Source organism: Dromiciops gliroides, chromosome 1, assembly GCF_019393635.1.
Source record: "Dromiciops gliroides isolate mDroGli1 chromosome 1, mDroGli1.pri, whole genome shotgun sequence".
NCBI lineage: Eukaryota > Metazoa > Chordata > Mammalia > Microbiotheria > Microbiotheriidae > Dromiciops > Dromiciops gliroides.
The window spans coordinates 612,487,333-612,508,802 of record NC_057861.1 but is presented as its reverse complement, the minus strand read 5'-3'; the positions used below and the strand labels follow the sequence as shown (position 1 = coordinate 612,508,802).

The window sequence follows — 21,470 nt, the reverse complement described above, 5'->3', positions numbered from 1 at the left end:
TTTTCAAGGAGTTTAGCTAAGAGAGAGAAGAAATAAAGGAAGATGGATCAAATGAAGGGTTCTTTTGCTTTTTTTTTTTAAGTAAAGAAGTTTGTACATGTTTGTAGGTAGCAGGGAAGAAGTCAGTAAAGAGGAGATTGAAGATTGGAGAGAGTGAATGGGGATTATATGAAGGCAGTTTGCTAGAGAAGATAGATGGGGATTGGATCAAGGGTAAGTGAAGAAGGATTGCCTTGACCAAGAGAAGGGCTCCCTGTTAATCAATGACAAGTCAGGGAGAAGATGATGGGTGATGAGGTCATGGAATATGAGATGAGAAGGAAAAAAGGAATTTGTGGCAGATGTCTTCAGTGTTGTAGGTAAATTATGAGGAGAGGTCCTTAGCTAAAACCATGGAAATAGAATTGCTTTAGAAGCCTGGAGGAGAAGAAAGTTTGAAATAATAGATGTAGTATGATAGAAAATTGATCAAAGACAAGTGAGCAAGCATTTATTAATTGTCTGTTATATGCTAGATACCACTAAACCCTGGGAATATAAAGATATACCAGTGAGACCCTGCTCTTAAGGAGCTTACAATCTGGTGGGGGAAGACAACTTGCACATAACTGTATTCAAACAAGATATATATTGGTTAAAGTGGAGATAATCTCAGAGGAAAAGGACTAAGATTAGAACTTTTGCTGACATCTATAGAAAGCCAGAAGGCAGCGATGAAGAGGTAAAAAATTCCCGGCATGGGGGACAGTCGACAGTGAAAATGCACCAAGTTGGGAAATGGAGTGTATTTTGCAAGGAGACTACTGTCTCTTTTTTTGTTTTTGTTTTTGTTTTTTTTTTAGTGAGGCAATTGGGGTTAAGTGACTTGCCCAGGGTCACACAGCTAGTAAGTGTTAAGTGTCTGAGGCCGGATTTGAACTCAGGTACTCCTGACTCCGGGGCAGGTGCTCTATCCACTGAGCCACCTAGCTGCCCCCTACTGTCTCTTTTTTATGATTATGTGGAGGAGAGTAAGGTGTAAGAAGATTGGAAAGGTAGGAAGGGCCAAATCATGAAGGAATTTAAAAGCCAAACATAGCATTTTATATTTGATCCTGGAGGTGATAGAGAGCCACCAGACTTTGTTGAATTTTTAATTATATTGATAATTTAGTTAATTAAGCTTACAGCTGTTTTCCTTGCATTTCTGACTGGTCTGTATTTTGGTGTCCTTTATTTGTATTTGTTATTTGTTGGTTGTTAGTTATACCACTTTGCATATCTGTCTCTTTTAGGACCATCTTTCCATTTTGTCAGTCACTTTGAGATATTTTATGGTACTCCAGAGAAGTTCAGCATAATTTGCAATTTTTTTTTTTTGGTGGGGCAATGGGGGTTAAGTGACTTGCCCAGGGTCACACAGCTAGTAAGTGTTAAGTGTCTGAGGCCGGATTTGAACTCAGGTACTCCTGAATCCAGGGCCGGTGCTTTATCCACTGCGCCACCTAGCTGCCCCATAATTTGCAAATTTGATGATTATTCACTTTGTTTATTTGTTTGTAACTATAGAATTTAGCTATGGTTCTATCTTTCATCCATTCCCATCAATCCTGACACCAAGCAAGGAGGGCAAATGGGGAGAGTCTTGGATTTGAGTCAGAGAATCTGTTTTTAAAGTTTGGCTTTTTCACTACCTTTGTGACCTTGGATTAATTACTTAGGAAAACTGAGGCTCAGAGAACTATCTGTAAAATGATTGAGTTGTAAGAGATGACCTTTAAAGGTAACTAAGTGGATCTGTATTCTTCTCCTAGCTGGACTTAGGAGTCAGACCTGAGTTTAAATTCAGTCTCAGGCACTTAACTAGCTGTGTCACCTTGGGAAATCACAAAGCCTTTTTCCTCAGCTGCACAATGGCAATAATAACAGCTCCTTCCTCACAGAGTTGTGAGCATCAAATGAGATAATGTTTTTGTAGTGTTTATTAGCACAGTATCTGCTTGTTGCCCTTTTCCTCTGTAGTACCTTTAAGCTCTGAATCTTTTATGTTAAGATTGAATTTCTTTGAGTGAACATGTCTGCTGATTCATTCCACTGCCTCTCCCACCAAAGTGTTAGCAAGTGAAGGTTTCATAAAATAAAACAAAAATTATGCTGTACAGGTTAAGTATCACTGATGATTCATTCTATTTATTTGTTAGTGTTCTGAATGCTGCAATTTGGAGTCATCCAATACTTAAAGCATTTCTTAAGGTAAAACTTTCCTTTGCCATCTTGCATACAGGAAACATTCTCCCTGCTGTAAAAATAACCTTATACCTCAGATGAGTTATAATGAGCAAACTAATGATTTGGTGGTATTGACTTGCTTTTTAAATACTCAAACTCTTATGTAATCTGTTATTTTTATTGTGCATTTTAGCTGCCTCCCTGAAATGGAAGACATGCTTCCTCCTGGTAAAGCAGTTTTATATACTTGGAGTGATCCTATAGGCTCTAGAAAACTGACCTGGAAATGTGGAAAGAGCCGTGGTGAAGTAACACAAAAAGATGTATGTATTTTGATTGGAGTTTACAGTTGTAACTGATTGAAATATCCTCTTTATCTCACTTGTTCTAAGGATATGGTCGTTTAGAAAGGTGACAGTGTTGAAGGTAGTGTATGATCTTCTAAAATGGTGACAATTTTAAAGTAAATCAAAACTTTTAAAAACTCAGATGATTTTATTGTCTTCATTATGGATTTGTATCTTATTTTACAGAATAGAGCAAACTGTTCTTGGAAAAGTACATTCCAAGTCCACCACATAGATTAGATATATTTTCTGTGACCTATGAAAAATTATCTGAAGAAGAAATACTTGAATATATCTTGAGTTTTGTTCTTAAGGTAGTCCCTGAGGTCTTTTGTAATAGTAACCAGGACTATCATTTGTCAAGTTAATGTTATCATGTTTAATTTTTTTTTTAATTATTTTATTTGAGGTTTATCAGGGGCAGTGACTTCTTATAATTTTTTTTTGTGGTGACAAGGAGAACAAATGAGTGTAGGTACTCTTTTGCCTTGACAACAAGAGTGATTGAAAAAAATTCAAGAACTAGTAGAATAGTATAAGTAAACAAATTACTTATTTATACCAGATCTACTTAGTTCCTCCTTGTAAGTGAAAATTCTCATAAATATTACACCAAAAGAAAATAGGAAAGACTGAAAAATATTAAGCTTCTTGCAGGACTGCTGGCTTACCTTAAAAAATTGCATTTCTTTTAGTTCTTTTTAATTTCTTTCTGAATAGAGGTATGGGAGTATGTACTTTTTCAGGACATTTCCATATAAAAATTTCTTCTAATAAAGTGATAGTCTTACCTGTGGAAAATAATTTAAAATCATATCCATCTTAGAGTGTCCACATTTTGCCCGGATATTATTGCTTTAATCCAAAACTAAACATTATTAAATAGAAATAGCTAGTAAAAGTATAATTTATTCATTCACAAACTCTTTTTATCTGACATTCTAATGTCCAAATACTCTGTTAACCAGAGAACTTCTGCATAAAGTTAACTAGGATAATCTATAGAAACCGTGGTTCTTGACCTCATTTTTGTATTACCTTACTGTGTGACCATAGGCAAGACATAAACCTCTCAGGAACTCTGTTGATTTATGAATGTTGAAGGGACTAGGTGATCTTCAAAATAACTTGTAAATTTAACAGCGAATATCTTAAACTAATTTCATTATTCAATATTGCATATATTACCATAACAGAGTATTCCTTGGTGATGAGGAATAATAGTTTAGCATATTAAATTTTTACCTCAGTAAAACTCAGTTTAACTAGTAAGTACTGTTTGATGTCTGCAAGAGTTTTTTTGCAGTTCTAAAGCCACAGTAATGCTGTATACTTTAAAGATCATGGTACAAGGCCATCAGGTATTATCCAACTTCCAGGTTAAAGTCAAGTCAAAAAGATTTTATTGGTCTTTCTGAGAGCCTTGTCTACAGTATAATAGTCACTACTCCAGCTATAGTGAGGCAATCTAAATGATGCCCACCTCCTTTGAAGTAGTGAACCAAAATAAGGTAAGGTCTCTGTATCTAAGGTCCCAGTGGCAGGCTAATAATTTTGTGGCCCTGACTTAGGCTCCATCAGTACCTTATAAGTCACATAGCTGACATGGTAGCTATAGTGCTAGACTTTGAATTGAGAAGACCTAAGTTCAGATCCTTTCTCAGACAGTTAATGTCTATGTGACCCTGGGCAAATCACTGTATATCCTCATCTTGTTTTCTCATTTTTAATCTGGGGATAATATTTGGACCTACTTAATGGGGTTGTTGGAAAGATCAAAGAAGATCATATAAGTAAACAACTTTGCAAACCTTAAAGTTCCATGTAAATATAATTCCATATAAATAATAATTAGGCTATAGCATCTCATAAGTTCATATTTTTAATTTCTCACAATAATAGGCACACACTAGCTTTTTAAAAGGAAGAGTAACATCAATACATATGATCGATAGCCGATAAAAGTAGAGCATTAACTTATCTTTTGCATGTGGTCATTTTTAAGATATAGACTTTATTAGCTGTTTTTTTTTCCTTGATATCCCACCTAGTGTCACTTCTCAAGCAATGTGAATGAATATTAAAGTTTTTCTAAGCTAATTTGTTGTTTGTTTTTTTTTTTTACTTTGTTATAGGATATGATGACACCAATAAATTTGGGTGGGAAAAAGACCATTTATTTAGTTTCATTCTTTGAAGGCTTGCAACGCATTATTTTATTTACTGAAGATCCAAAAGTGTTTAAAGTGACATATGAAAGTGAAAAAGCAGAGTTGGCAGAGCAAGAAATCGTGTTGTCATTACAAGATGTTGGAATTTCATTGGTTAATAATTACACAAAACAAGAAGTAGCCTATATTGGCATCACAAGGTTAGGCAAAGTATATATAAATATGTGTATAAGAGTTACATTATAGTTGAATAAGTGAATAGTCAATATTTGTGTAAATGTAGATTTTAGTTTAAAATTTAAAGGAATTTAGTTTGTTTAGTTTTCATTTATTCATAATGATAATTGAATAATTTTAGCTTTGAAAATGTTTTGGGGAGGGGGCGGCTAGGTGGCACAGTGGATAAAGCACCGGCCCTGGATTCAGGAGTACCTGAGTTCAAATCCAGCCTCAGACACTTGACACTTACCAGCTGTGTGACCCTGGGCAAGTCACTTTACCCCATTGCCCCGCAAAAAAAAAAAAAAATAGAAAATGTTTTGGGGAATTTCATTTAACTCTTAAGATAAGTTAAGAAATCTTGGGTTATAACACAAAGCTGACTAAATGGTTTTTAATGATAATAATCCCTAAGTCTAAGTTATTTTAAACAAATTTGTTTTTATTAAATATTTTATATGTTATAATAATATATAATTATATGTTATAATATTTTGAATAAATGTGTTTTCTTAAATCTGTTACTTAATATAGGGCAGCTAGGTAGCATAGTGGATAGAGTGCCAGGGCTGGAGTCAGGAAGACTTATCATCTTGAGTTCAAATCTGACCTCAGACACTAGCTGTATGACCCTGAGCAAGTCACTTCATCCATTTGCTTCAGTTTCCTCATCTGTAAAAAATAAGCTGGAGAATGAAATGGTAAACCACTCCAGTATCTTTGCCAAAATGTCACAGAGTTGGACATGACTGAAACAACTGAACAACAATAACAACTATAACCTAATATAAATATAATATAAATATAAATGAATATGATGGTAATATAATAAATTAAAGAAATAATTTAATAACATAAATTAGTTTAAAATAACAATTGGAAATTAATGGTAAATTAATTCTTTGTACTGTAAACAATTTAGTAATCAGTAATTGCCCATTTCCAAGATTGAGTTTATAAATTATATTTACATAGGTCCCCTAATTTTCCTTTCTATAACCAACTTTTCCTTCTCCATTTACATTAAACATTAAAGTGGAGGGAGCAGCTAGGTGGCACAGTGGATAGAGCACTGGCCCTAGATTCAGGAGGACCTGAGTTCAAATCCGGCCTCAGACCCTTGACACTTATTAGTTGTGTGACCCTGGGCAAGTCACTTAATCCCAATTGCCTCACCAAAACAAACAAACAAAAATTTAAAGTGGAAGCTTCAATAGAATATGTGTGTAATGCTGCCTGATTTAAGTTAGGTGCTCCTTGTTTTGTGGTTAATCTAGATTGCTTTTTTTCACTTACTCATTTAATTGAATTAAATTATTTGTGTTGACTGTTCGTTTTAACCATAGTAAAAAAAACAAAAACAGCGTTAACTTTTCATTATAATATTTGACCTAAGAAATACTCTTGGTGTAACTGTAATAGGAATCTGTATTTATTCAGACAGAATATTTTTGTCTTCTTTTCTTCAGAAATTCTATTTTTCCCTACCATAAAATTGGTGTGCAAATTTATCCTTACTTAAAGCTATCTAGCAGATTGTAAGACTCTTATAAAATTCTAGTTCATGTCCAATGAAAGTTCTTTCATAATCTTTGATGCTATGTTTATACTTTTAAAATATTTCTAAAAATTCAATTATATTTAATTTTCAGTCTTGAATTGTCTCTTCCTTCTCCCTCCCCCAGCCATTGGAGAAAACACACACACACACACACACACTTGTTAAAATATATATACCCCCATTATTTCTGAAGGAAGGAAGGGAATCCGGGAGGGAATAATACAGGAGGAGAGAAAGAGGAAAAAAAAAGAAAATATGCTTCATTTTATGCTGATTCCATCACATACTGATACTCATTAATACAGTAGGAAAGGGGGCAGCTAGGTGGCGCAGTGGATAAAGCACCGGCCCTGGATTCAGGAGTTCCTGAGTTCAAATCTGGCTTCAGACACTTGACACTTACCAGCTGTGTGACCCTGGGCAAGTCACTTAACCCCCATTGGCCCACAAAAAAACCAAACAAACAAACAAACCAAAAACAGTATGAAAATTTGTTGGGGGAAAAACCAAAGGAAAGAAGAGGGGAAAGAATCATTTTAGAATGAATAAAGGTATGATCATTTATGCTAAGGTATTTAGGTCTTTTGGCTAAAATAAAAGAGACCACTATTTGTTGTGTCAGCTTGTAATAGGGGTTTATTATTAAGTGATTTTACTGAAAATTATGTACTTTTTTATGAATGGTAATACACTGTATCTGAAAGTTGATTTTAATTTTGTCATCACTACTGTGGTCTTACCTTCATCTACAAGCTCGGATGTAGTTTGGGAGACAAAACCAAAGAAGAAAGCAAGATGGAGGCCATTGAGTGTAAAGCAAACTGAAAAATTAGAGAAAGAATTTAAAGAATACATTGAGATTTCGCCTTCAGAAGATAAGATTATAGAGTTGGAACCTAATGTTTCGGTACTATTTTAAAATATTGAATTAAACTATTTTTTTTATCTGCCTTAATCATATGTTGAAATAGAGCATTTTTATAGACTGAGAGATATCTAAATCTATGATGTAGGTAAAATACCTTTAAATTTGGTTTATTGTTATCAAAATATCCAGTTCATATACTGAAATAAATATTTCCTTTGATTTTTAAGTTAATGTTTTTTTTTCTTCCCTGGTTAACTGCTTAGTAATTTTTAAATTAAATAAATGGAAGTTTTTTTTCCATTACGAATGGAAGTTGTAAGACAGATATGTCAGCATGAATTTTGTTGTGTTAGTAGTAAAAATAGCTTGGAGAGGCAGCTAGGTGGCGCAGTGGATAAAGCACTGGCCCTGGAGATTCAGGATGACCTGAGTTCAAATTTGGCCTCAGATACTTGACACTTACTAGTTGTGTGACCCTGGGCAAGTCACTTAACCCTCATGGCCCTGCTCCCCCACCCCCCCAAAAAAGGTTGGAGAGTTACATTATGTTTAAAACTTTATATGTATATATGTAATGTAACATACAAACCCAACTCAAATTTTTATGTTGTTTATGTATTAGATATTTTATGTTTTATTCTTGTTTTGTATAAATATTACTTTTATGGTACAGTGTTGAGTAAAAAAATTTAAAAGACTTTTATGTGTTTCAGGTTTGTTTAACACCTAGTGGTAGTAACATGAAAATTCTACAACCACATGTAATACCTGTACGAAGAAATTACCTGCCAGCAGTAAAATTAGAATATAATACATCTGCACACCAGACATCTTTCAGAGTCCAAATTTATAGGATACAGGTAAATATTCCTGAAGAACACCAGCCTTTCCCCTTTCCCTAATGCCAAATATCAAGTGCAAAGAAATAGGCCTAATGAAAAATATTGCCTATTATTAATTTTACTTTATATTAGTGAATGGGAATATGATGGATAATCTTCAAGCTTTTTATAATTCACCTTAATATCCCATAAACACATTTTACCAAGATTTCTGATATATAATCAAATTAATTGTTTGATTTGTTTGTTTGTTTAAACACTAACCTGTTTCTTCTTACTCTTAGGTAGAGTTATCAATACAAGTCAGGTGACCAAAAGATGAGGCTTGAGAAGGAAAAGGAGAGGAAGGTCCCTCAGTGATACTAATTTTTCTTTAAAAAGAGAGAGGAGAGAAGGGGTGGGGGAGAATTCCTTTGTAGGAAATTTTGGAGTAAGAAGACAAAGTCATTTCACTTATCTTATTTCTGTGTCTGAGTTAGTGTGATTTTTGTTAAATAATTTATTTAACTTTTATTTGCTTCACATTCTTAGGTGAAAAAAAAAGCTTACACTAAAGAATTTTGCAAGTCTTTTCCATCTATAAAAGTAAAGTTATAGGTAACTTGCATAGCTGACATAGCACAGTGTTAACCTGTCTTTTCTTTTTCATTAGATACAAAATCAAATACATGGAGCTATATTTCCCTTTGTATTTTATCCCATTAAACCTCCCAAGTCAGTCACCATGGATTCAGGTTTGTTCCTTTTGCTTCAGAGCTTTTTAATAAAATATGTTGTCTTTTACAATAAAGAGATGGGCTAAAAATAAAAGTTTTGTCACAAACTGATGCTGAAATAAAATTATTTTCAAAAATTGAATTTCTATAGGAGGAAATTAAATTGTGTTAAAAAGTAATATTCAGTGTAATGGAATTATGAAAATAAAAAAGAAAAATAAGCTATAAATACATTTCTAACATCAAGCCATATAATATCTGTTTATTGGGTCCATGTATATCTATTTATGTATACATATATAAAACGATTACTAGAAATGTTCCTAAAATATGATGGTAGAGTTTTTTCCTTTATTTCAAAATATAAGTTACCCCTTACTTATAAATTTGACTTGGGAACCCTCTGTACATGTTAATAGGAAATGGAAGAGGTCTTGAGGATGTATTTCTTTCATCCTCTTCCCCAGGGTTGGGAGTCAGGGAAGCTGTCTTTGTATATATATGGACATAAATTCATTCAACAGATATTTAGCAAGCATCAATTATACCACAGTATTAGGTATTATGGAGGATCAAAATAAGTTTGGAAGCTATGTGGAATGATGGTAAAATTACTAGACTTGGAGAGTAAAGAGACCTAAGTTTCTGTCCTACCTCTACAATAATTTGTTTATCTTGGACCATTTTTGTCACCTCAATAGGCATAAATTTCCACATCTCTAAGATGTGAGAGTTGGACCTGGTAATCTTTAAGATACCTTCCAATTCTAAAATTCTGATATTCCATTATGATGACTCTGCCCTTAGGGAACTCATAACCTAATTGTTGGATTTTGACAGATGGACACAAAGTTAAATGCCATTCAGTCCTCTGCCACTGCCCAAGGGAATGTGTTCTTGACAATCTTGGTTCATTTTTGGAATGCATTTGTCCATTCATCCGATGTTGTTTTAACAGCAGTAAGGCATACTTTTGAACACTTCTTTTAGAAAATAGCTCTGTCCAACAACACAGCTCTTAATGAGAAGCTCTGACACCATAGAGAGAACCAGTATAGGCGACAGTGATTCATTCTAGGATATTGATTCCCTCACTTTTCTAATAGGCTATATAACTTCTCAACACTTTGAGCCTCCTACCTCTTGTGCTCCCTGCCTCCTTATCCTCAGTTATGTGGAAGTATGAATATGCCTCCCTAATTTTCAGGGAGTCACACTCTTCAAGCACTGGAAATGTGGCCTATCTTTCAATTGAACTCATTCCTTTGTCTTCCCACATGAGCTCTATGATCTCACTCTTCTACTCTGACTAACTTGTCACCTTACCATAATGTAGTTATGTTATTGAATAGGTTTTAATATACTGGCCTGAAAATTATATTCTTATTTATAGTGTTTAATGGAAAAACACCAACTTTTACAGTGTATGATCCAGGGGAAAGAACACTCTGAAGTCAGAGAACTAGGCATATACCTATCTGACCTTGGGGAACTTCAGTGTCTTTATCTGTAAAATGAGGGACATGATAGGATCAACATCTACCATCCAGTCTGCTTTCCCCTGCCAAAAAAAAAATGTGTTAGACTACTGCATAATAAGGGTATTCAACTAGATGCCTTCTGACTCTAGATCTGTGATCCTATAATCTGTTTCTTAGTTTGTCCTGCCTGTAGTGGTACTTATTTTGAAGTTTTGCCTTGTGTGTACTGTCATAGGACCTGAGCATGTACTTGAAAAAGTTGTTTTGTTTTTTTTTAAGAGGTGATTTCTGGCCTAATGCTAAGAATTGATAATCCAAAGAAATACAATACCAGTGATGTAGTATTAGAATTTTAATTGAAAATTAGATTGTTTCTTGAAACTCTTTTCTCTTAGATTTGGACTCATTTATTTCATGCCTTGTATCAGTTGTTCTGAGTCGTTTTATTTGTATCCTAAATGTCTATTGGCTACTATACAAAAGTTTAATACCTATTTAGAACACTAGGTTTCATGGCCTACTTTAAAAATCTTAATGCAAAAACTGTAATAGTAATATAATTATAATGAGACTCTGCATGACACAGGGAAAAAGAGCTAGCCTTGGAATCATCAAGATTTGATGTAAGTGCTATCTCTGACACAAAGGGCTGAGTCAAGTTATACATGTCAGCTAACCTCTCGTGATCCCCAAGCAATTCTGCAACATGAAGTTGAAGAATAGTTGCTGATCAACATATACTAAAGAAATCACAAAACTGGTCCTAGCAATATTCCCATTCCCCCATTGAATATATTTTATCATATGCTAACTACTAAATATAGATCTTGATTGCATGATATGGGGAATTCACAAAATACTTTGATAGATTACAAAATGTGAATACTAAAATACAATTTGATATGGAATATTGAAGATGTAAAAAATATTTTAAATTCTTTTCAGTTTTACAAATAAAAGATTGCACATATAGTATATTTAATTTTGTTAGGCATAGTTCATGGAGGAAAAAACAGCCAGGGTAGAGTTATGCAAAGTGATGATCTGGATTGTAAGTGCGTAGACACAATTCATACATGAGATGTTGTTCTTTCTTGATAGACTAAATTAATTTCTGTACTGCTATTTATAGGACTTTAAGGACACTATAGTAGATTATCTTAGTAATATGTAAGAATTACTGCTCTCTACTTAATAATTATTATACTTTATCAATATATATATTTATTTTTACTGTTTATTTCTTTTTCATTAGTGTTGTTAACTGAATATGATGAGTCTTTTTTTTTTCCCATTTGGATAAATCAGTGTTATGCTTTTCTAATTTTCTTTGTAATTGTTCCTTGGGAGTTTCACTATACCTGCATAAAGTCATTAGTACAAAAACTTTGAAACTATTCCTTATGCTTAGCAGTATCCATCTATAACATGAATATTTGTTCCTCCTTTAGACAGTAGGCAACAAGATAGTAAAGAAAAGAAAGTTACAATTAATTTATTTGGGGGAAGATGGTCTAGGCTATAAGTGGGCTATGTCTTTTTCTTGCTCATTTAAAATAAAAAAGGAACAAGCATTTTATTTACTCCCATTAGAGTAAAAAAGAATGAAAAGAAAGAATATCAAAGAATAAGAGATTAAATTAAAATCTGATTTTGAATCCATAAATTCTTGATTTATCCAAGCTCCTAGCAGTAAATTGTTTGGATATTTTGTTTTATAACTTAGTAAAATAAAACACTTTACATTTTATTTTGGTTTGTTCTTAATGAACATTCTTAAAACTTTGAGCAAAACTTCCCTGGTTTCTAAAATTCAAACTTCTGGATTAAAAATTGCTGTGATACCATTATTACAGTTGTTTCTATAATTATAGTAAACACAAAGTACTTCTATATAGTACTAACATTTTGTTATAAAGTACTGTAAAATTAATCATGTTAATTTCTTAATACCTTTGTAGCACCAAAACCATTTACAGATGTAAGTATTGTGATGAGATCTGCAGGACATTCACAGATATCACGTATTAAGTGAGTATCTTACACAGTACAGAATTATGTAGCTTGATGTCATTTGTAATTTTAGTTGATTTAAAGATTAATCATTACTGATTGCCTTCAGAGGATAGTTGGAACTGGAACTTTAAAAAAAAAAGAGCTTTTATTTCCTAAAAATGATTTATTTATGCATTGGGGGATAATTTATGTAGCCTTCACTTGCCAATACTATACAATAATTTCTCTTATGATAACAAAAATAGTTATCTGATAAAACCAAAATCACCACCACCTAATTTTTTTCTTTTTTTTTTTTTGCCACTACAAAAAGGGTAACAATATGAATATTTTAGCATATATGGGACTTTGAATATTTGTCCTCATTGGGTATTTGCCAGATAGTGGGATCACTATTTCCAAAATCGTTATATGAATTTGTAGTTCCACTAGCAGTGTAACCCACCATATTTGTGAAACACCTTTTTCCTGCAACTTTTTTTTTTTAATGAGGCAATTGGGGTTAAGTGATTTGCCCAGGGTCACACAGCTAGTAAGTGTTAAGTGTCTGAGGCTGGATTTGAACTCAGGTGCTCCTGACTCCAGGGCTGGTGTTCTATCCACTGTGCCACCTAGCTGCCCCTCCTGCAACTTTTTTTTAGCATTGACTTTATGTTCCTCCAAATGTGACTACCTCTATCACTTTCTTACTGTTTTAGAATTTGCATGGTAGGAGAGAATTCCAGGGATATGATCCACCAAAAGACACTTGGTGTAATTTACTCTTGCCATAAGTCCTAAGACCAAAAGAAAAGCTTCTTTTGATATTCAGCTGACTTCCTAATGTCCAAAACTGAGCTCATCATCTATCCTTCCAAATTAACTTCTGTTCCTCTTCCTGAGTTTCCCTGTTTTTATCAAAAGCACTGCTGTCCTTTCGAATCACCTCAATTCAGAACTTTACCATTGTTCTCGACTTCTTATTCTCCTCCCTTCCACATACCCAGTCAGTTGTCAGATCTTCTTGTTTCTACCTCCACAGAATCTCTCAAATTCTTTCCCTTCTCTTTATTCAAATGGATAATACCCTAATTCATGCCTTCATCTCCTTTCTCCTGGATAATTGCAGTAGTCTTCTCTTCAGTCCATCTGAGCTTCAGTTTCCCCATCTGTAAAATAACTATAACAATAGTTGTGCTTTTTAACTAATAGTGTTGATGTGAGGAAAGCACTTTGAAAAAATTTTAGATGCTAATTACAATCATTATCATCACACTTTTAATTATTTTTATTGTTATCTCTTTGCTTACCATACTTAAAATGACTTAATATAGTTTCAGTTATAAAACTCAATTTTTGTTTATCAAATTTGTGATTAATTTGGTGAATGCTCCTTTGGTTTAAAAGTGCTGTTCTTGAGAGGGAAGGTAGGTGGTGTAGTGGATAAAGCACTGGCCCTGGATTCAGGAGGACCTGAGTTCAAATCTGACCTCAGACACTTGACACTTACTAGCTTTGTGACATTGGGCAAGTCACTTAACCCTCATTGCCTTGCAAAACACCAAACCAAACCAAAAAAACCAAACCCAAAGTGCTGTTCTTGATCCACCAAAGTGATATCCACTAAAAACTTTCTGCTTTCTCATATAGGTATTTTAAAGTGTTGATACAAGAAATGGACCTGAGGTTAGATCTTGGATTTCTTTATGCCCTGGCAGAACTCATGGCAGAAGCTGAGGTGACCGAAAAACTTGAGGTATGAAAAATTGTTATTAAAATTAGAAGGAAAAGCAATTCTATGTTTCATTCAGGTTGAATCTTTTAAAAAACCAGTTATGTGTTATAGTCACAATAATGTATAGGTAGGAGTCACATTTTTTTTGTTATATAGTAGCTAATGACATGACAGAAATCACATCAGTATCATTTTAGTTAATTAGCAAATAAAAGGAAATGTTCCAAACCCAGAAAGGAGAATAGAGGGTGGTATTATAAGGGTACTATGCTTATTTCCCTTTTAATCCTTTTGGATATTTTTATGGTTTTTGTTGTTTATTGAAGACTTTGGAAGTTTGGGAAAATTTTTCTAGAATAGTTTCTGGGATATTTCAGGTGGAAAAAATTAAAAAGAGATGAAAAGTTATAGCTGTTTGTTGTAGATAATAGTAGCTGATATTTATCTAGTGCTTTAATATTTGCAAAACAATTTTCATATATTATCTTACAAAAACACCTTAATTTTGGGTAATCTGTGACTGTTTCTTCCTACTATATATTCCAGGCTACATACACTTTTATTTTGAAGAATGATTACCTGCACAGGGTCCATAGAAAACATTTTATTACAGAGTATTATAGTAGGGAAATTTTTGTACTCATATCAACAGAACACTCTAATCATGATTAGAGGGATTTAAAAAAAAAACTTAGTACTGTAGATTTTTTGTGTGTGTGTGGGAGTAGGGAGGATTTAATTAGCTGTGCAAAAATCCTACTTTATGCTTCATCATGGCATGGGTTTGATCTTGGATTCCTGACATGTTTTGTCAGTGAAACACAGGCATAATAGTCTATACCAAGATGGAAGGGCTTCAAGTATGGGCTTCATGAAACTAATTTTGCTTTCTGAAGCCCAGCCATGATCAGTATAGAAAGTTGGCCGCAAGGTAATTTTTTTGGCCTCAGTAACTGAAACAGACAATAATACAAAATAGGACTTCATTCAGTTTTGCTCCCTTCTGCCTTTATGCTGATTGTGGTGAATTGGTATGAAAGAAAATTTACACCATTTACAATACTTTTTACACTACTACAATTCCTTTTGATTTGTGTGTTTTTTATCTGAACTGGATAGAATGCTGGTATTAGAATCAGGAAGAAATAAATTCAGATATAGCATCTAGGTTCATAAGATCATAGGTTTAGAGTATGAAGACATCTTGGAGGTCAGTCAACACCCTTCCCCCCAGCTCAAATAATGAAATAAGAAATGTGAGCTCAGAGAGGTTGTGGCCAAGGTCACATAGAGCTTATGATTCCAAGTTAAGTATTCTTTCCACTGTACTATACTGTCTCTGTTCTAGCTAATTACATTACCATTGTCAAGTCATTTAGCCATTCTAAGCCTCAGTTTCCTTATACATAAAATGAAAATAATTTGTGTAGCACCAGCCCATCTGGATTGTTGTGAAGTTCATGGGAGGTACTTTATGTTATGTTCAATGCAAACCTTAAAGTATTTATAAATTACAGTTGTTGGTATCATCCAACTCCCACTGAGATGACAGAGTGTTTGTTCTTGTTCAGTTGTTTCAGTCATGTCTTACTCCTTGTGACCCCATTTGGAGTGTTCTTGGCAAAGATACTGGGGTAGTTTGCCATTTCCTTTTCTAGCTCATTTTACAGATGAGAAAAAGGAGGCAAATTGGGTTGAATGACTTGCCCAGAGTCATACAACTAGTAAGTGTATGAAGCTGGTTTTGAACTCTGGGTTTCTTGACTCCAGACTTGGCACTCTATCCACTAGGCCACCTAGTTGCCTCTCTAATTAATTAATTAATTAACTAACTAACTCATTAATTAATTAATATGACAGGCTGTTAGAGAAAATGAGCTACATCCTTACTGGTACTGTCTATTAGTCAAACAGTCAATAAGTATTTATTAAGTGCTTACTGTGTGACAGGCACTATACTGAGGCCTAGAGATTCAAAGAAAGGGAAAAATGATCCTCCTACAGGGATCCCTTATTAGAATGGGAGCTCTCATGGAAGCATGTAAATAATTATGTACATACACATATACAGAGTAGATTGAAGGTAATCTGTGAAGGGGGAAGGCAGTAGCAGTTGGGAGAGGGGGACCAGAAAAGCCCTCTATGAAGAAGGTGGGACTTGAACTATTTCTTACAGGAGGCAGGGTAAATGAAAGGATGTGAGGTAAGGAGAGGGAGCATCCAGGCATGGGAGCAACCAGGGAGAAGTTGCAGATATTGGAGAGGGAGTGTTATGTATAAGGAACAACAAGAAGTCCAGGATAGCTAGATTTAGAATATATGAAGAGTCAAATATAGACAGACTAGAAAGAGTAGTGTAGTTCTGTTTTCATACTTCCCCCACAACAACAAGTAGTAAGTAGTGAAGTAAATCTGTGTGAGATAAATCTTTCATAGAGTCCATTTCTGTGAGATCCCACGGGTACTCAGGCAAAAAAACAATAAAATTAAAAAAAAACATGTTCTCTCTAATGTAAATGATAGTGATCTCGAAGACAGGATGCATGGAGATAACCTAAGGATTAAAGGTCTCACAGAAGAACACAAATCAAAAAAACCTGAACATCATAATGTAATAAATAATCTAAGAAAACTGCTCAGAACTTATGAACATAGAAAATGAAATCAATTGAAAGAAAGCAAAGATCACCTGGGAAAAGATTCCAAGGTTGCAAACATAGTGGTTAAATTGAATAATTCAATTCAGAAACAACAAATTCTATAACCTACCAGGAAAAAGGCCTTTAAGTACAAGGGAAAGGAAATTCAAATAATACAAGACTATTCTGTACCCACCAGAAATTATAGGAGGTGATGGAATAATATGTTCCAAAGAGCAATGGAACACAGCAAATAGGTCAGGGTGACCTAACATGCAAATCTGACTTTAATTCTAAATTTAAATTTAAAAATAAAAAAGATTAATATTAAACCATAAAAGGGAGTTTGAAATACTTTGAAAGAAAACCAGACCTGAAGAGATTATTTACTTCTTTAATATATGTGGAAATTTATTTTGATTTGGGGACCCTACCTTTGGGCTGAGATTAAAAAGCCTTAGGCCCTTAGGGTCTCTTCTGTGTGCGAGGTGGTGGTGCCCCTCCCCCTCTGCTTCAGCTGAGCCAAAAAGCCCTGTGGGATGTATAAGATGCCAGGTCAGACAGCTGGCGCTCCCTCCCCCCTGAGCGGAGCTATCTAGGAGATCCTGGGCTCATCCAGGCCAGGGCTCTGGTGTAGCCCATGCTGAGGCATGGGTTGCTCAAGCATTCCCCCAGCCCCAGCCGCAGCCCTGACTGGTGGATTAGCTTGGTGTGTGGGTGCAGAAACCCCCGAGATTTCAGTGGAGAAAAGAAAGATATATATAGACCTGGGGGCTAGACTCAGAGGATCTGACAAGAAGAACGGGGAGGCTGGACTGACAGAGTTTGGGAGAGACTGACAAGATTAGGAGAGGAGGAGGCTGGCGGACAAGACTCAGAGGGGGGAAGGACAAGATTAGAAGTTCCAGGCTCAGCAGGTGGGAAAGAGACACGGTGGAAAGAGATGCACCGCAATGCAGTCAGGTTGTACATTTTATTTCCCTGTATTCTTAATTTTAAATAGTATCTTATAAATAAACTCTGCTTTGATTATTTAGTTAAGAGGCTTCTTAATCTTTTGCTTATCAATTTTGGGAGTGAAGCAGTGTGGTGGAACTTTATAAATGGCCCACATTAAATTAATAGCAGTCAGATAGCCAAATAGTCAAAAGTCCCCAGATGAGTCATCTACAGATTAGTTCCCCCAAATTAGGCCTAGTTAATAAAATATTTCTACATATACCAGAAAACAGAAATGCAGGAGGAATGAACAAATACCAAAGACAGAATAGCAATAAGTCACTTCTTTCTAAATACACACAAGGAGACAGAAGTGAATGTAGATGTCAAGTGGAGGTAATGGTGGAGAGGTGGGCGTGGGACATTATAGACAGACCCTCAAGGCACCACGCCTTCAGATGAATCATATTTTGGGGGTACTCCATTACAAAATGGGATGGTGCCTGGAAGAGAGGAGGGGACGATAGAGGGCAATATGTGATGGTGCCCAAAAGTGAGTTGAAAGCTGAGTGAGGTGAAGATCCCTGTGATCTCTCAAGAAGAGAAGAACTTGCAGGGGAGTGGGTAAAGAGAAGAGGGTAAGGTTTGAAAAGGGAAAGAGAAGAAGAGAGGCCTTGCTTTGGTCTTAGGGGATTTGGTACTTGTGAAGATTATTTGCTCTGGCTTAGGAGGGAAGGAGGGATTTGGAACTCTTCGGGGCAGCTGGCTTCTGTGGGAGTGGGAGCACTAGGACACATGAGTACCTTCTGAGGCATACGGGGCAGAAAGATAACCAGAAGGAGAGTATAAGTCAGTGGTGAAGAGTATAATCAGGGACATGAGAGGAAATGTCATTGCTATGGGGAAGTGTCCTCTCTGTCACCTGCAGAAATTGCTTTTTTCTGGGAGTGACTTATAATTGAAAAAGGAAATATGTGAGGCAAGTTCTACAGTGCAGTAGTTGAAACTAGTTAGAAAGAAGAGTGGATAATTCAGAAGTTTTGACTTCAGGAGAAATGCAGATAATAGAGAGGTAAGTATAGGGGCATGAAGGAGTGTCCAGAGGAGAAAGGAAGAGTGTGAGTGAGAAAAATCCTCTCTTGAAAAGAGTATGAAAAAATGAAAATGAAATTCTAAAAAGCTAATAATTAAGATTAGTTGAAGGGGAAGAGAGGAAGGTAGAATCTACTTGACAGAGGAATGAAGAGAGGAAGAATGAAATCATCAGATAAAAGCAAGAGAGAAAATACCAATAAGCAAAACTCCAAAGGGAAAGGAGTGACAAGGGAGAGTGGGGGAACAGGGAGTGGGATAGAGTGAGGAGAAGAGAGTGAATGGGAATAGAGCCTTCTTTAAAAAAGATTAAGCTAAAGTAACTGACGAGACAGTTCTGTGTTTATAGTGGAAGAGGGATAAAAAAAAATCACAACTTGGAAAAAACCCAGTGACAAGCTGAGAAAAATTTAAACCCTAGCTCTCATAACTTTAAAAGTGAATAAATTAAACAAATCAATAAAATGAAAATGAGTTGACAAATTGAATAAGAAATCAAAACCCTATAATCTGTTTCTTATAACAAACATATTTAAAAACAAAGGCACACACAAAATAAAACTGAGAGGTTGGAAAACATTTACTATGCATCAAGTGAATCCATAAAATCAGGAATTGCAACCATGCTTTCTGACAAAAAAAAAAATAAGCGTTCAAAAGTAAGAAAGAAACAAGGAAACTACATTATGCTAAAAGGAACCTTAGACAAAGCAATAACAGTAATAACCCTATACTCTCCAAATGCCTCAACATTCAAATTCATAAAGGAAATATTAACTGACCATAAAAACATAGTAACGATAGTGACAGGAGACTTCTCTGCCCCTCTCTCAGTTTTGAATAAATCTAAAAGGAAAAATATGGAACCGAACAAATTACAGAAGGAAACTAGAATTTAAAGACTTAGAATGTTTTCTAAGTGGGACTACAGAATGGGGCAGTGTCCTCTCTGTCACCTGTGGGAATTGGAATATATCACTACCATATGGAACTTTTTTTCCTTCTTTCCTTTTCTTTTCCTTTCTTTTTTGCAGGGCAATGAGGGTTAAGTGACTTGCCCAGGGTGACACAGCTAGTAAGTGTCAAGTGTCAGAAGTAGGATTTGAACTCGGGTCCTCCTGAATCCAGGGCTAGTGCTTTATCCACTGTGCCATCTAGCTGCCCCCTACCGTATGGAACTTAAAAAAAAAATTGACCATGTATAAGGGCACAGAGATATTGCAAATAAAAGTAAAAAACAAAAAAACAGAAATAGTAAATAACATCTTTACAGACCACAATGCAAAAAAAAAAAAATCATTGGTTCAGGAACTACAAACAAAAGACATAGACCTAAATGAAGATTTAACAGTGAAACCTCAATAATGAGTTGCCAAAGAACAAATCATAAAAAAAATTGTTATAATTGTAAGACAATAATTATGTAAAAAAAATTACATTGATGAAATGCCTTACCAGAATTTTTGCAATTCAGATAAAGCAATTCTCAGAGGAAAAATCATATGCCCAGGAAAAGAGGATTAATAAGCTGAATATTCATTTAAAAAATTAAAAGACAACAAATAAGTACACCTAAAATAAGCATGAGAGGTGATGAAGGGCATAGAGGATGGGAGCTCTTGTTGCAAGGCCTCAGGTTTTTTTTGTTTTTTTGTTTTTGTTTTTGGCTTTTTGCAGGGAAATTGGGGTTAAGTGACTTGCCCAGGGTCACACAGCTACTAAGTGTTAAGTGTCTGAGGCCAGATTTGAACTCAGGTACTCCTGAATCCAGGGCTGGTGCTTTATCCACTGCGCCACCTAGCTGCCCAGGAAAACCATTCTTAAATGGTCCCTTTGTGGTATGATATACTTGTCCGTAAAATAGGAATCATACCCTTTATGCCTGATTCATGGAGTTATTTTAGAAAGAAAAATGAGACTATTCAACATAAAAGTATCTTTTAAAATTAAAAGCTGGAGGCTTTCATGCCCAAATAATGCGTTAAAAATCAAAACCCAGAACAGCCTAATGCACATAAGAACAGAGTGAGACTGTTTCTCCGCAAAAGAGGGCAATTCTGATCACCTACTGATCAGGCTGAACAGCTTAGCACGTGGTCTGGACCCAGCCAGGCACAGTGCTTCCAGCACATGTCAGAGTCTTCAGCACCAGCAGCTTCTCAGGCTCCGATCACGGACTGGTGAGGGGGTTCGGCGGTAGGCCGGGGTGAAGTGGAGGCAGTATCTACTGGAGTTGGGGAAAAGCGCCCTGGGTCTGAACCAGTGGGCTGAATCGAGTGGTGGTGGCCTAGTGTGGGGGGTAAAAACACGCCAAGCTTTCGACCATAGAGAATCAGAGTTCAATCAGACTTCTGTTTCCGGGTCAAAGAGAAAGTGGCTGTGATTACTCACAAGCCAGGCAGGCTGAGAAGAAGCCCAATCACCCCCTGGGCCTCGCTGTGGCACGAACAGTGTGTCCTGGAAGCAGCGCTACACTTTAAGGAGTAAAAAGCCAAGAAACAGTAAGCCAGGCTGAGTAGGCAGAGAAAGCAGAAGACCATCGAAAACTTCTTTGGGGGAAAGGTAGACCACAATACATCCTCAGAAGAAGAAGATAATAATAATAGGGTCAAAGCTCCAACATCCAAAGCTTCCAAGAAAAATATGAACTGGTCTCA

At 35.4% G+C, this 21,470-nt stretch overlaps 1 protein-coding gene across 5 annotated transcripts in view; it reads left to right on the top strand.

The window, feature by feature from the left end:
- The window catches only part of VPS13A (vacuolar protein sorting 13 homolog A), a 244,393-nt gene that overhangs the window by 184,101 nt on the left and 38,822 nt on the right, over window positions 1-21,470 (top strand). For all 5 annotated transcript variants that reach the window (XR_006352770.1, XR_006352771.1, XM_043963495.1 and 2 more), the window contains exons 53-59: window positions 2,402-2,531; window positions 4,691-4,926; window positions 7,260-7,413; window positions 8,088-8,234; window positions 8,869-8,950; window positions 12,375-12,444; window positions 14,059-14,164. Coding sequence is in view for 3 of the 5 variants with exons in the window: in XM_043963495.1 (XP_043819430.1) it covers window positions 2,402-2,531; window positions 4,691-4,926; window positions 7,260-7,413; window positions 8,088-8,234; window positions 8,869-8,950; window positions 12,375-12,444; window positions 14,059-14,164 (925 nt within the window). In the remaining 2 variants the exon portion in view is untranslated. The remainder of the gene's footprint in view (window positions 1-2,401; window positions 2,532-4,690; window positions 4,927-7,259; window positions 7,414-8,087; window positions 8,235-8,868; window positions 8,951-12,374; window positions 12,445-14,058; window positions 14,165-21,470) is intronic.